At 37.4% G+C, this 16,527-nt stretch overlaps 1 protein-coding gene across 1 annotated transcript in view; it reads right to left on the reverse strand.

Moving 5' to 3' along the window:
* Positions 1-11,872: 11,872 nt before the first annotated feature.
* The window catches only part of LOC109242610 (DDB1- and CUL4-associated factor homolog 1-like), an 11,122-nt gene continuing 6,467 nt past the window's right edge, over positions 11,873-16,527 (reverse strand). The window contains exons 10-13 of the mRNA XM_019409445.1: positions 15,652-15,762; positions 14,765-14,883; positions 13,052-14,666; positions 11,873-12,917 (exon numbers count right to left, since the gene is read on the reverse strand). Coding sequence (XP_019264990.1) covers positions 12,240-12,917; positions 13,052-14,666; positions 14,765-14,883; positions 15,652-15,762 — 2,523 coding nt within the window. The 3' untranslated portion in view covers positions 11,873-12,239. The remainder of the gene's footprint in view (positions 12,918-13,051; positions 14,667-14,764; positions 14,884-15,651; positions 15,763-16,527) is intronic.

Consider the following 16,527-nt stretch of genomic DNA (forward strand, 5'->3'; position numbering starts at 1 on the left):
ACTTTTCGGTTTGGTGCGATTTTCCAGTTCGGTTTGTACATCCCTAGGCCCTGTACTCCATCGAGCCGCTAGTGGCTGCTTCATGTCCAAAAAGGCTATAACATTTTGATTTTATCTACTTCGTCACTCCTCACCTCACTCCCAATCACTGATAAATAGAGTAGGGCTGCTTATCGGGTGGATTGGGCGGTCATTTACTCTTAACGGTTTGGCTTATCGGTTATAGGATTTTAAATGTATTGATCCGCTTGCCACCCGATATGATATCGGGCGGAGGTATCGATTTAGCTCTTATCTGGCGGTTTATCAGCCTAATTCAATCAAAATAAAATAAAATTTAGTCGATAGGTGGTCGACGTACTAAGAGGGACGAAGCAGAAGAGACACCGTGATGGGTAAATCATCTGTCTAGAATCTTATTTATGTTTATGCACATTGGCCTTAGTCCTTATGAAAGATTTCCAATTGGCCATTGTAAAAACAAATGGTCGTCATGCTTTGAATTCGAGGATGCCTTAAAACCCAGGCAAAGTTGATGAAGCAGTGGTGTAACTGGTGTTGTTATCTTATTTCATACAGCAAATTCTGTCTTTTGTCACAGTTAGATGACTCCTTTTATTTGGCTTTCTTTTATTCTAATTCGCTTTGATAGAGTACTGGAGGAAGAAGGATTTTTGATTATTTAATATATACATGGAAGAAGAAGGGTTTTTGATTATTTAATATATATATATATATATATATATATTCTTAACGGGTTAACGGATTATCCCTTAAGAAAATTGAATAATCCGCTCCCACACCGATAAGCCGTTAATAAAAAAAATTCAATCCGTTCCCCGTCCGTTAAGCCGTTAAGCCGTTACAAGTAAGCCATTAAGCTTCGATTCGATTCAGTTTTCGATTTCGGAACGATTTTGAACACTCCTATTTTTGCCGATAAGTGTTTCCCAGAAGATATGAGTGAATATTTAAGGCTTTTTCAGATATTAAAATGAAAAAATAGAACATTCACGCGCTCACAATGACTTTGAAACACGTGGTTTGCCACGTCATACATTGTGTATAAAAAACGCACTGAAGACTAGATATTGAGTCTAACTGGTCATTCCGTAAATTTTTATGTCTATCTTACAAAACGTGCCAAGTAAAGGGACTATCAAGGTACTTTACCTCTAATCAATGTATAATATAATACAATCTATGTATACCAAATTTGAAAAATAAATAATGTATCCTGCCGTTAAGATTAATTGGCATAAGAAACTCACTTTTGTTATAAAGCAATAAAAGAAGAAGAAGAAGAGTATTGTAGAAAAAAAGTAGAGAGATGGAATTCTTATTGATTTGGAATGAATTATAATGGAATAGTACATTTATTTATAGGGAAAAAGTGACTTAGCCATCAAGTAACAAACCCTAAAATCTCTCTAAAAATATAGACATTCACCTTAACTATAATTTTATGTATAACACTCCCCCTTGAGTGTCTATTTAACAGATAATGTGCCTTTTTAAAACCTTAACTAAAATAAAACTCAATGGGAAAAAATTCTAATGAAGGAAAAAGAGTACACATATTTAAAAACACACATTTTGGTTGCCTGGTTAAAAACCTTGGAAGGAAAATCCAGTGGGACAAAACCTTGTAAGGGAAAAAGAGTACAACGTGTATTAACTCCCTGATGAGAGCATTAATTCACATCCTTGAGCCTTCGCATTCCAATCTTGTGCACCATCTTCAAAATATTGTTGGTAGATATTTGATAAACAAATCAGCCATATTAACTTGAATGAATTTGTTCCACCTTGAATCATCATTCGTGGTAAATATGTAATGTCTTCATATAATGTGGTGAAATGGCCTTTTCAATATCTACATAGAGGTAAAAATTCTCGCTATTATATTATCATGCTTTTAGTTATAGCAAGATACATATGTGCACAAATTGCACTTAGGATGTGGTACTTCAGGACCAAGAATTGTATATGATTTAAGCAATTCAAACCCTTTAGGGATTGTCAAAGTTAAGTCATATAAGCCACATAAATAGAATTTAGGTACATATCAAGTTTTCATGTCATGATAGACATATTAGATAGATAAAAGTGATTGTATACACCATTGGCTTTATATTTTCAAGTGTTTGAACTGCAGGTCCAAAACTACATGTCATTCATATGAACTTCTACTTGAATTGTTTCTCCAGACTTAAGATCCTCCTATATATTTGACGTTATCATAGATGTAGTCGACAAACATTTTATATCGGTTCCAATCACTTTTTTCATAAAAACATAAAATAGAGACCTCTTCATTCATATTTTTAGGTACCTGAACCTCTCCTGAGATTTTATGAAGTGTTATGTCATGTGATCTTCCAGATAACTTGCCTCCTTATTATGATAATTTTGATCATTTTCTCATCTTCTTTATGAAGGATTTTATTTGAAACCGATTTGTCTATACGCTTTGAACGTACCATAGACTTATCTAATAGGAACGTCTGTAGTGGGAATATAGTTACTTTCTTTGGGTCAGCAAATGTGTCTCGCATGCTTTGCAGTATTTTGCAAATGAATTATCTTTTTATGAACTTCAAGTTCATATATCTTATTCGAGGATCAAGATGTAGAAATGATAATTCATTCCACGTAACTTTTTCTTAACTGTTTATCTTGTATCCTCCTCATGGTAGAAAAACTAACTTTCTTCCTCAATTTTGGGAACTCATCTTTGTACATTATGGTGTTAATCAAAATATACACCGCACATCAATAATAATAAGATGAAATTATTTGATTCCTGACCCTAAACCATTTGTGAGGGAAGAATGTAATATACTTTCGTATATAACGTGTATCAAACTGATATAGATAACTTTGTTCTCATAAGCAATAGTTTAGCTATTAAGTGGAGGCACTTCATTTTGCTAAACTAGTTGTCATGTAAACCAACTTATCAAGATAAACTTTCTTGAATAGAAAATCTAAAAATTATGCTCTAAATTAAATTATTGAGCAGTTACCTCGCAAACACCAGATTGCGGGTTAATAATAATCACACATGTAACCATCTCATAAATGCATCTTATATGGTATACATGGCAGGTGAATGGGCTCATATTCACATTTGATATTTCCAACATTGGGATTCAGTCCCAATTTTAGTTGGTCTATTAATTAATGAGAACAAGCAACATAAGAGAATTCGTAAAGAACTTTCTAGTTCTTTAATATTTACCCATGTGAATTCTCTTTTATTTTTGCATATCATACTTAAATTAACATGGCTAAACCAATATTGTCAACTGAATAAATTATCAATATCGATAAACTTCAAGTTTACACCATCACGTGTGCAATTATAAAAATACTCCAAGTTTATTATGATATAAGTTTTTATACTATAAACATCTATTTTATTGTGGTATTCTTTTATTTGTGTAGTACAAACTGGAGAATAAAGCGGGTAGATTTTCACATACATATTATCCTGTTACAAGTTGTAGTAATAAAAAATATTAAATTTTTTCTTTATTTATAGTCTCAATTTAGCCAACCGCTTTCGCGAATATTTTAGAAACTCAATAAGTTTCTTTGAGAATTATTGATAATCAATTTTATTTCTCCAAAATATTACAATTGGCTTTTCTAGAGATTTCAATGAATTTTGTACTACCACATATTCATCAACATACATTTGGTGAATATCTCTTTTAAAGAGAAAGTTATACCATTATGGTCATGGTTAAAATTATATGTAATATTTATTTCTTGCGTTACTGTTATCCTTTAATAATCACATTGCCAAAATACTTTAGCGTACAATAGGTACGTGACATTGACCATTCATGCCATAATAATGAAATTATTTTCTTATATCATCTCAAACCTCCTTCTAGAGGTGAGTGTGGTATATTTACTACCACTAGCACATTCATATTCTTCCAATTTTGAATATGTCTTCATAAATCACATATTTTCACATTCACATCATGAATAGACCATAATCATCTATATGTTCTATACAAAATCTTATGTCAAATCGGTGACAAATATTACTTTCACAAAGTGAAGGATTATTTTGAGAATCCTTATTGTTCTCATTACCACAATGATGACGATTATAATTTCGTCTATTTTCACGTCCACATCCATTGATACATTCATAGTAATAATTTTATCTTCTTTCAGACTTATCACATACTGATGTCATATTCTCTTAAGGGAACGAGAATGAAGCAAATTCAATGGGATGAGTTTCCACTTCTTTGCCCACGATCATACACAAATTTAATCATGGCAAGGCATAAAAATTTTACCACTTCGGGAGGTTATAATTTCTTAGAAAATCTATTAGAGCTATAAATAAAATTTTATTTTCTTTGCTGGTATTTAAATCAAATTATAGAATTTCAAAGATTTAAAAGAGCAAAATAAAGTAAAATACTTACCTTAAATCCATAATTTAATCATGATGAAAGTTCATGGAACAATTGGCAATCATTATGCTCAATCCCAAAGCTTCTACTTAATTAGTTAGAGTCTCGAGCTGATAACGTGTTATAAAACAATAAAAGAAGAAGAAGAGTATTGCAGAGAAAAGTAGAAAGACAGAATTCTTATTGATTTGGGATGAATTACAATGAAATAGAACATCTTTATTTATAGGGGAAAAGTGACTTAGCCACCAAGTAACAAATCCTAAAATCTCTTTAAAATATAGACATTCGCCTTAAAATATAATTCTATTTATAACAATTTTAATATTATTAGCAAGTTTTAACCTACTTTATGATTCTTTATGAAATATTTGGCAACAAATAACCCACACGGTTCTAACTTCTGACCGAATGCTTGCCGCTTGCTTTCCCATCTTCTACCAAAGAATCGAAGATCTTACCGAAAAAATATTAAAAAATAAAGGAAGATTTTTGAAATTTATAATCTAAAATAAACCACATAACAGAGGGAGTATTAGTTATCATCCTCATATAACATTGCCCTATGCCCCATCTTAATTTGTATTATCTAAACGCCATTTAGCAGAGAAGGATAAGTGACCCAAAAAATACCACTACGCTCACACAAATAAGTTGAGCCACGGGAGAGGAATCTTGGTTAAGCTATATTGATAATTATCGAAAAAGAAGATCTCCATTGGAGCATCAAGTTTTATTCCCCTTAGGTTGGCAGATCTGCGACTTTTCCTTAATTTTAGCATATTTCGAGCTACTTTTTCTTCCCTCTTTTCTTTTTGGATTGAAATGGTATTTATATTTTTGCAATAGAATAATTGGTGGTATGATCTTTTAGTGGTGGTGATGTGTGTAATGATCCAATCTTCATCACAAGATTAGTGTTTCTAGCGGGGTTCGATGAGAAGAAGCCGAGAATAACGACTAGGATTAGTTTTGAATTAATGAGCTAGAAGGGCTAGGATCGTGCCACGTCAGCTGAAGGTTGTTATAACTACCTTCAACAAAAAGTGGAAGCCAACGATTTCCAAGTCTTTCTTTTATATTCCTCACTCCTCATTCAATCTCTGGCCCGACTCTTTTCTTCTCTCTCTTCTTCTCTTCTTCTTCTTCTTCTTTCTGCAGATCATAGTCAGTTATGGAGTCCTTCGATAGTTGATAGTTGTTTCATTATCTATTGTAGTTCAAATTTTCTTTTCATTTGATATATAAACAGAAAATTGTCCCAAAATTCTCTTAATTTCGCAATTTAGTTGTTTAATTTCCTTAGTTCTTATTGAGATTATTACATTTGGTATCAGAGCCTCAATCCTGCGACTGTGAAGGTGGTGATGGTTGAGGGAACTAGGCTCAAAGTTATGGATGATAAGCTAGTAAGACACGATGAGGTTTTGAATAAAGTTCTGACCACTCAAGAGGAACTACGCAATACTCAGACTGGAATACAAGGTACCCTAGAGCTAATCTTATAGAGGTTGACAAATTTGTAGAGAGTTCCCCAGTGAGCTCAAGGTGACAGACCTCAAGGATATGTGCTCTTACCCGTACCAGGTCAGGAACTAAGGCAGAACAGACCTCAAGTTGTGCAGCCCCCTTCTCCTAAATGGGAGCTGCCTTATTTTGAGGGCAATGAACCTAAGGTATAGATTCGAAAGTGTGAAAGATATTTCATTCTATATAGAACCCCAAACAACCTAAAGGTCGAGGCTGCTGCAATTTATCCAAATGGATTAGCAAACATTGGTACGACTCATTAGTACTGAACAGAGGTGAAGTGAGATGGGTTGAATTCAAAGAGGAGTTGCTTATTCGATTTGGGGAGGAGCTAATGAGGGACATAGTGGAAGAATATAACAAGCTGAGCCAAGTAGGTTTTGCTGATGAATTCCTAGGCAAGTTTGAGGACTTGAAGGCTCAAATATTGGTAAGGAATCCTCACTTGGACGAGTCACACTTTATATCTAGTTTCATTGGTGCCTTAAAGGAAGAAATTAGGTTTGGGGTGAAATTGTTCAAACCTACAACTCTAAGGTTTGCTGTAGAACAAGCTAATCTGTAGAAGAAGCAAATAGAAGCCGCCCAAAGGAAGAACAAGGTCACTCCAAATCTGCCTTTTGTGGCTGGCAACTCTGTAAACACAAGGGCACCTACTGCAGCTGCAGTAAAGCCAAACTCTTTTAGGCTTAGTCCCGAAGTTTATGAATACAGGAAGAGCAACCATTTGTGTTATAGGTGTGGTGAGAAGTATGCTCCAGGCCATCAATGTAAGAAGAAGCAGTTGAACTATATGATAAGAGCAGCAGAACCACTTCCTGAGAGTGATGAGATAGCAGAAGAACTGCCATGTACATACTTGATCATTGAAGGATAACTGGAGCAAGATGTCATGGAAGTTGTGTGCATGAATGCTCTATCAGGTGACAACAGATGAGTCAACACCATATTAGTTAGAGGAACCATAAGGAACAAGAAACTAACAGTGCTATTTGATTTTGGCAGCACTCATAGTTTCATTGATGTTATCACAGTCAAAGAGACAGGCTATCAAGCTAGGCATTTCCCACCAGTGAGACTGACAATTGATGATGGTAATTATGTTATGTGCACTTCCATTTTCAGAGGGTATCAGTGGAAAATGCAAGGTAGACCCTTTCAGGAAGACTTACTAATCATTCCACTTGGAGGTTGTGACATGGTGATGGGTAATGATTGATGAAGAAGCATAATCCTACTAAGTTTGACCATGAAAAGATGTGTGTTACCATTGGCAAGAAGGGAAACAAACTAGTATTGCAGGGTATCTTTGAGAAAGGTAAACTGAATATGATTTCAAGTGGAACATTGGGGAAGATGTTGAAGAAAGGCCAAGCTTCGATAGCTCATCTGTTCATGATGATTTCCTTGGTGACAGAAGGTCAGGAACCAGTAGAAGAAGCCATTCAGGAGGTCTTACACCTATATCCTGATGTGTTTGTAGAACCTAAATCTCTGCCTCCTATCAGGACCTTAGATCACACCATTCCTTTGAAACTTGGAGCCATGCCAGTTAGTCTGAGGCCTTATAGGTACAACTATTATCTGAATGATTAGTTGGAGAGATAGGTTAAGGAGATGCTCACCAATGTCATAATTCAGCATAATCAATCACCCTTCTCATCACAGCACTGCTTGTCAAAAAGAAGGATGGAACCTGGAGGTTTTGTGTAGATTATAGGGGATTGAATGACATCACAGTAAAGGATAAGTATCCTATTCTTATTGTGGATGACCTCCTAGATGAGCTGAGTGGATTTGTGATCTTTTCTAAGGTGGATTTGAGAGCTGGTTATCACCAGATCAGAATGAAGTTAGAAGATGTATACAAGACAACTTTCAAAACTCATCTAGGCCATTATGAATTCAAGGTGATGCCATTTGGATTAACAAATGCACCATCTACCTTTCAAGCTCTGATGAGCCAGGTTTTTCCTTATCTACAGTCTATATGTGAATGATCGTGTGACTCGCCTAATTTATGTATTTGATGCCATAAGGAAACACTCATTTTTTGCTAAACGGTTTAAATGCTCATTTGGTCAATCTAAGGTTGATTATTTAGGACATATCATAACTGCAAAGGGGGTATCTACTGATCCTTCTAAAATACAAGCTATGCTCAATTGGCCTAGACAATCTCATTGAGGGCACTGAGGGGATTCTTAGGGTTGACTGGGTACAATAGAAAGTATGTTGCTAACTATGGAGTTATTTGCAGACCCTTGACTGACTTACTCAAGAAGGATGCTTTTAAGTGTAATGAAGAAGCTGACCTGGCCTTTACAGCCCTCAAGAGAGATATGTCTTCTACACCAGTGTTGGCCTTACCTGACTATACTGAGGAGTTCATAGTTGAGACAAATGCTAGTGAAAATGGCATTGGGGCTGTGCTAATGAAAGAAGGGAGACCAATAGCCTATTTTAGCAAGGTCTTGGCTCAAAAGCACAGAGGTAAGTCAATCTATGAGAAGGAGTATATGGCCTTGTTGAATGCAGTGGACAAGTAGAGGCACTAATACAGGCATTTTGTGGTCAGAACTGACCACCACAGCTTAAAATACCTTTTGGAACAAAGTTACTTCTGTTATACAACAGAAAGGATTTGGGTTGGATTATGAAGTGCAGTACAAGAAGGGAGCTAAAAATAGGGTAGTTTATGCCCTTTCTAGGCAAGTGGAAGTATCAGAAGACAACACAAACCAATTCCAAGGAAAACTGTTGGCAATCAGTGTCTCAGTTGTCTCAGTTCCTTCTTGGATGAAGGAGATAGCACACAGTTATGAAGGACACATTAGAGCTACATAATTTATCAGTCAAGCAGCAGTGACTCTACAAGGACCTAGCATCTGGCATTACACTTCTAGCATACTTAGAAGGAAAGGAAAGATCTATATTGGTACTAGTGGTGGTCTCAGAACTCAGCTGATCTCCATATTCCATGACTCTTCTGTAGGGGACATTTAGGACAACTTGGGACTCTAAAGAGGTTGTCACAGATGTTCTATTAGCCTAGGATGAAACAGATGGTAATTGACTTTGTGTCTAGCTGTGATATTTGCAACATGGCATATCCTAGACTATTGCAGCCTCGTCCCATTCTAAATCAAGCTTAGAGCCACATTAGTATGGACTTCATCGAAGGTTTTCCAAAGTCCCAGAACAAAGAAGTGATCCTTGTAGTGGTTGATAGAATGACCAAGTATGCACATTTTATAGCCCTTTCACATCCTTATACAGCAGCAACAGTGGTTGATATGTTTTGGAAGAAAATACACTGCTTACATGGCACTCCTGAGTCCATAGTAACTGACAGAGATAAGATGTTTCTAAGCAATTTCTTGCAGTCCTTATTCAAGCTTCTGGGAACTCAGTTACACTACAGCACTGCTTACCACCCTCAGAGTGATGGTCAAACTGAAAGAGTTAACAAGTGTTTAGAGAATTATCTCAGGTGCATGACTGCTAGTCGACCAACACAATGGAAGCAGTGGCTTACTGCTGCTGAGTGGTGGTACAACACCAATTTCCATACCATCCTGCAATGTACTCCCTTTGAGGCTTTGTATGGTTACTCACCCCCTCAGCTATCCATAGGACCCTTATTGAAAATAATGGTACAAGCAGCTGAAGATACAGTGATGAGAAGACAACGGATGCTACAGCTGTTAAAGGACAACTTCTCTAAGGCTCAGGAGAAAATGAAACACTATGTTGATAAGAGAGGATAGGATAGATAGTTCGAAGCGGGGGATATGGTCTTTTTGAAACTGCAACCTTATAGGCAGACCTCCCTTGCATTGAGAAGAAACTTAAAGTTGAGTTCTAAATATTATGAACCCTATAAGGTTCTTGCTAGAATTGGCACTGTGGCTTACAAATTAGATCTTCCCCCTGATTCTAAGGTTCACCCTGTGTTTTATATCTCTCTACTCAAGAAAAAGGTAGGTAATAGAGTGGTAGTGCAGACCACTCTACCTATCACTGGTGAAGATGGTCAGTTCTTGGTTAAGCCAATTGCTATTCTACAAAGGCAATTGATAAAAGGAACAATGCTGTTGTGGTTAGAGTGCTGGTGCAATGGTCTAATCCACCTCTGGAAGATTCTATATGGAAGGATTATCAGTTCATCAAAGCTAAGTTTCCAAACTTCGACTCTAATCCTTGAGGAAAAGGATCCTTTGAAGAAGTGGGGTATGTAATGATCTAATCTTCATCACAAGATCAGTGTTTCCAGCGGGGTTCGATGAGAAGAAGCTGAGAATAAGCAGTAACAGAATTGTTGAAGGGAATAACTGAAATTCAAATTGATGACTAGGATTAGTTTTGAATTAATAAGTTACAAGGGCTAGGATCATGCCATGTCAGGTGAAGGTTGTTATAACTATCTTCAACAGAAAGAGGAAGCCAACGATTCCCAGGTCTTTCTTCTCTCTTCCTCACTCCTCATTCAATCTCTGCCTCGACTCATCTCATCACTCTCTCTTCTTCTCTTCTTCTCTTCTTCTTCTTCTTCTTCTTTCTACAAATCTCAGACACCTATGGAGTCCTTAGATAGTAGATAGTTGTTTCATTAGCTATTGTAATTCAACTTTTCTTTTCATTTGATATACATACAGAAAATTGTCCCAAAATTCTCTTAATTTCGCAATCTAGCTGTTTAATTTCCTTATTTCTTATTGAGATCATTACAATGTGGTAGATGATGTGTGAAAATGTGCGGTGTATATCATGTATACATGTCTGTGTGTCACGTTGTATATCCTAACATACATTGATAGATACAACATCCTCATATACAATGATAACAAGTATATACAATGTGATACATTATCGAAAAATGTGTCAAAGATGGAACATTCTGGCGACATGTCATTTTCTCCGGCAAAAAAGTACATCTTCTATGTATATCTTTCCCGTATATCGTGTATGATAATCATTATTGCAAAATGTGTCGAAAATGAAACTTTTTAGCGACCTGCTAGTTTTTCCGACTATAAAAGACTACCTTAAAAACTTCAATGGGTTACTAAGGGGTTATCGGAAAAGATGTCTAAGGTGGATTAACAAAGGGGCTTTTGCATCTATACTTGATTTTGGGATCACAATTGAACCTATATCCATTTTGCAAAAAAAAAATTGCAAGCAACCCATTTTACAATCAACTTCAGACTTATCAGGTGTGAAGTTAAAAAATATTAGTCTGACATGAAAAAATTACACTTCAGATGCACTTAAGGCTAAATAGGCCTGAAGTGCAACCAATGGTTTCATGCACTTAACGCCAATAAATCCGAAGTGAAAAATAGCATTTCAGATGCACTTAAGGCTGCAACAAATATTTTCCTACACTTAAGGCCAACAAGTCTGAAGTGAAAAATTGCACGTCAAAACTTAAAACCAAATAGGTCTGGAGCGCAATCAATGGTTTCATGCACTTAAGGCAAATAAGTCTGAGATCAAAATTTGCACTTCAGATGCACTTAAGGCCAAAAGGTCTAAAGTGCAGTCAATGGTTTCATGCACTGAAGGCCAATAAGCCTGAAGTGCAAATTCCTCCGAAACAGAAATTTGTTCTTCGAATTTTAACAATCCATACTATTTAATACATAAATCTACTCTAAATGAGCTAAAGTTTGAAACGTAACTTCCAAATATCATCAAGAACAAACCATAATCATCAATTTGTCAAAACAACAATAAATCTAACGAACCCATTTTGCAATTAAGAAAAAGAAAAAGAAAAATAAGAAACCCTAAGCAATAGTAAAAAATAAAGCGCCACAACAGTCCACCACAAAACATCATAAACTGCCTTAAAATATATTCACAAACACCATATAAAATCACTGTTACCGGATTGCGGATACCAATGCCAATTATTGGCTAAATGAGTGTCAATTGTTCTTTAGAGATATATGTGCCATTGTCTTAAATCCAAAATATAAGCGTAAACCGGTAAACATAGAGATTTCTGTATCTTTTAATCACTTGACACCAAAACAAATCTCCAAACATGAAGTGGACCAAAAAAAAAAATTCTTTCATTTCCGACTCATATATGCACAGAAGCCTCGCCATGGATAAAACAGGAAGAGAAGTCGAAACTGGCGGAGAAAACTAACTTTGCCCTTCCTAAAATACGTGAAAAATGTTACATTGCCAAGCAAATTATATGATTAATTTATCCATTGATTACATCTATTTTCCAGCAACCTAAATCAACTACAAGAGATCATCATCATCATCCCCACTACTAAAGGATTCAACAAGCTCACTGTCATCATCTTCACCGTCCGTTACAATCTCCAATATACCAGCTCCACCACCAAAGTCTACACCATCTACAATGAAGTCTCCGTCTTCATCATCCTCGTCATCAAGCTCGCTCACGCTATCATCATCATTGCTCATATCATCAGCATCACTTTCACCGTCCCCATCAAGATCAGTTCCAAGGATTGCTTCCTCGTCAATGTCATCATCATCTTCTTCATCCTCTTCGCTTTCAGCATCATCAGGGTCTGAATCATCATCTGTTGGCCGCCTCCGACCAATTTCATACACCCTAGCAGAAGAATACATCTCATCTTGGTCATCCATGGTGACCAGCCCAACAAAAGAATCAGTTGGCTCCGTCGCGAAGTCAAGGACACAACGATCTACTGGAATGGTTGCAATGTCGGAGTAGTTAACAGCATCTACCGTACGGAAAGCAGCAAAGAGTGGGTGTTTAACACGACGTGTCTGGAAAGCGGACATGACATCCTCAAGATTTCTCCTCAAGATGGCATATATCACGTCACCACTCGCATTAAATGTTATTACTGTCTGGTCCAAAGAAGGTACACTTCGCAGAAGCCTGAAGTTCCGCAAATCCCATACCTCAGAGTTTATTATGACCTATACAGAGATGAGAGTTTCAGCAAACGTAAAACTAAAGATCCACAAAGGTGAAAATGAACTACTGTTTAAAAGATTTACCATCAGGCTTACAATATTATCCACCCAAAGGAAAATAAGTGAAATATCTTTACCTCATTGCCAGCAGGATGAAAGCCCCCGCCGCCATAGTCAGTAAATTGATCAAAACGATGTATTGGGCCAGAACCACGACGATCCCATAAAACCCCGTTCCAGAGAAGCATATTGTCTGATGGGCTAAAATGCACTAGAGAATACATATGTCCACGACCCGAAGGGATACTGGATGTGTCTGTAAGTGTCAGATCTACTTGGCAGGTCTGAACGTCATATAGAAGAATCTCACGCCGGGATGGCTCTGCAGATAATGCAGCAAATGTTGTACCGGAATTGCTAAATCGTGCAGCTTTACAACCTTCAAATGAATGCCTAGGTCCAGCTGAAACAGAAGTTGCATCCCATAACCGCACATCATGAGCACTTGAAGACAGGAGCATCTGAGTCTCGCCAGAAAGGTATGACTGTAGAAGTGTCAAAGGTGCCTGGTGGCTGGTGAAGCTTTCCAAGATACTGTTGCTGTTAGAGTCAAATATTTTCAGCTCCCCCGAATGGGTGCCAGCAGCAATTTGCGAAGAATCTCCCATAAAAGAGACACATGTCAATAAGACACCAGCATCATCCCGACAAGTTCGCCAAGGTCTAAATCTACTGTAGACAAATTGTCGATCCTTACGCCTTCCGTGTGTCCCACCATTCAAACTTCTATATTCACGAGTACTAAGCCGCGATGTCACATTTGATGGTGCATCAAGGCTTCGTTTTGGTTCAGGACAGACATGAGGGTGCAAGAGCGAAAGGGGAGGTAACGTTGTGATAGGGGCAGGACATTGGCGATGCTGGTGCTTCAAGTACTGAACAACCACCGAGTCCAAGGTTAAACGCTCTGCATTCAAGGGTTGTATATCACTTAGAAGACCGTGTTGAGAAGACGACACCATTGGAGTCAACATACCATTGTTGCACAGGTTATCATCACCTTCAGTTGGAAAAGTACTTGAACCAGGTCGATTATGGATCTCTCTCACAGTAGAATTTGGTGTTGAAGGCACATTAGGATCCGATTGTAGACCGCTTCTACGGACCGCATTTGGAGTAAAACAGACTGGAGACCTGATTGCATGTTCACCAGTATTGAGTCGCTTACCTAATGGTACTGATGCACCTTCCTTCTGATCAGTTAACTTACGCTTCATTGGCAATACAATGGGAGTTTTAAACATGATGTCTGGATCTCCACCAGATTTTATTGAAGATAGAGATGGAGTTTCTGCTGTGGCTGTAGGCGTGACACACTTTCTCGCACTGAACCTGCAACCTGATGTCACTGGAGAGGTTTCAGCAGGAAGAGTTTTTGAGGACTGATTACGTGCAGATGAAAAGGCCAACGGTTTCCTTTTTGAAGAACAGAGAATCGACTCAGATTTTTGTTCGCTATCCTCATCTAGTGATGAAAGTTTCGGTTTAACTGACATGAAGCCCCTAGGTGCGCGACCAGATGGCCACTGAATTTGAACTGACGACGTCTCCTGCCCAGATGTTTGATGTGCCAGAGATGATGGAGCAGCTAAAGATGGCAAAGGTGTCAGCTGAGCCTCCTGTAGAAGCATAGTTGCAGTATCTGTCAAACCAGTAGCTTGTAGGTGTTCATGGATGAGGAGTAGAAGTTCCCTGAACTCAAAGACAAAGGATGTCAGAGACTAGTAAAGGAAAAAAGAAGAAAACCATGATCCTCAAATTTCGTTGGGTTGGAGCAAACACCAATTTACCTTGCATGATATGTGATTGGAGTAGCAGCAGCGATAGCAGCTCTCTCTATACGCCTTAATGTTGGGGTAGCAGCATCTGTAGCAGCTAGCGAACTTGCACGCCCGGAATTAGTTACAACCTATCAAATTGCAAAAGACACCATTACACCTCAATTAACAAAAAAAAGGGAAACATAATGATAATGAAATGCAGCACCTTTTCCAATTATTAGTCCATAATCTATTCAAATCCTCAGTGTTGTAGCTGTAGAACAGAATGACATTCGCATTTACTTTGACTTTCTGAGAAGGACTTAAGTAGCTAATTTTCCAAAGGTGAACACCATTTGCTTGCTAATCAAACCAACTACTCTATACAGTGCGAATTTAGTACTTAACAAATAAGTGTGGGTGTGTGTTGATCTAAGCCAACATTAGAGCTATAGATGTGTTCTTACAAAATTATTAGTGTAACGCACATAATCACATGTAGTCATACCTAAGAAAGCATGGATTAACAAAGAGTTAACAATAGAGGGAGAAATACTTAATAAGATTGACACTAGATAGCCGACAAAACAAAATCCAGATGTGAAGGAGTAGACATACTTAATTGCAGGAGAAAGCCAGTGAAAATTCTCTCTCCTCTCATTTCCCATCCCCCAAAGAGATCATCAAAATGATCATCCAATTTGTTTGCTTAAACACAGGAGAAAATCTGTGATAATACATCCCTCTGTCGTAGTCCCTGCCCCAGAGAGGGACTGTTGTAGTCCCTTCCCCGGAGCGGGAGCGGGAGGGAGAGAGATCATAAAACTCAAAATTATCATCCAACTTCTTATCCAAGCTCCTATTTTCCAATTCAAGTATTAAAAGTTGTACAGAAAGAGATAGGAGTGTTTTCTTACCCCAATAAGCTCAATGGCCACCTGGGCAAGTTCTGCTTGCCATCGATTCTGTTCACTGCTGGGAGTCTGGTTTCCTGAATCCCGAATGAGTTCTGACAACTTTTTCCCAACCTAAAACCACAAAAAGAAACCATGTAACTAAGTACATTTCAACTTCACCAACACCAGAAGACCAAATCTTTTGCACTGATGTTGCATAAGGGCATCCACGATGAATCTTGGACATTGATTTCCAAGTATACAAAAACTAGAGAAAGGTTAAATGTTTGTTCTAACTGGAAATTATCTACACAACACACATCTGCACTAACTACAATATGGAACTAAGACATAAAACAAATTTATTACAGTCAAGCCACTGCCTAGCATATCCCCTTGAAACGAGAACAATAAAGAAAATCAATAACTCACGACCTTATTTCCAACAACTCGCATCTAGGATTTGTCTTTCACCCACAAATGCACCAGCTTAGTGATGTTGCAAGAACCCATGAAATGATATTGTAAATATTGCTACTACGATAATAGGTCAATAATTCTTTTCATCCATTGCAAAATCCAAAGTGGAGTCTGGCTACAAGTTGTGTCCTCTTTTCCTGGGATAGAGTAAGTCCTCATTTATATAGACACTTCTATTTTAATGCCCAAGATACATAGGTCTGGTTCTTTTTCTTGGCAAAGAATGTGAAATATTTTGTTGATGAACCATCCAAAATTGCACAAACTAAAACAATACTTACACATCTGGAAGCTGCTCTCTCTGACAGCTTAACATTTAGATGAGGTGGCTACGAAATTCAACATGATATTAGAGCATGCAGAGGTCCTAACAAATATTACTAGCACCCGCTATAAAAAAAAGGGGGGGGGGGGGGG

Source organism: Nicotiana attenuata, unplaced genomic scaffold (genome assembly GCF_001879085.1).
Source record: "Nicotiana attenuata strain UT unplaced genomic scaffold, NIATTr2, whole genome shotgun sequence".
Taxonomy (NCBI): Eukaryota; Viridiplantae; Streptophyta; class Magnoliopsida; order Solanales; family Solanaceae; genus Nicotiana; species Nicotiana attenuata.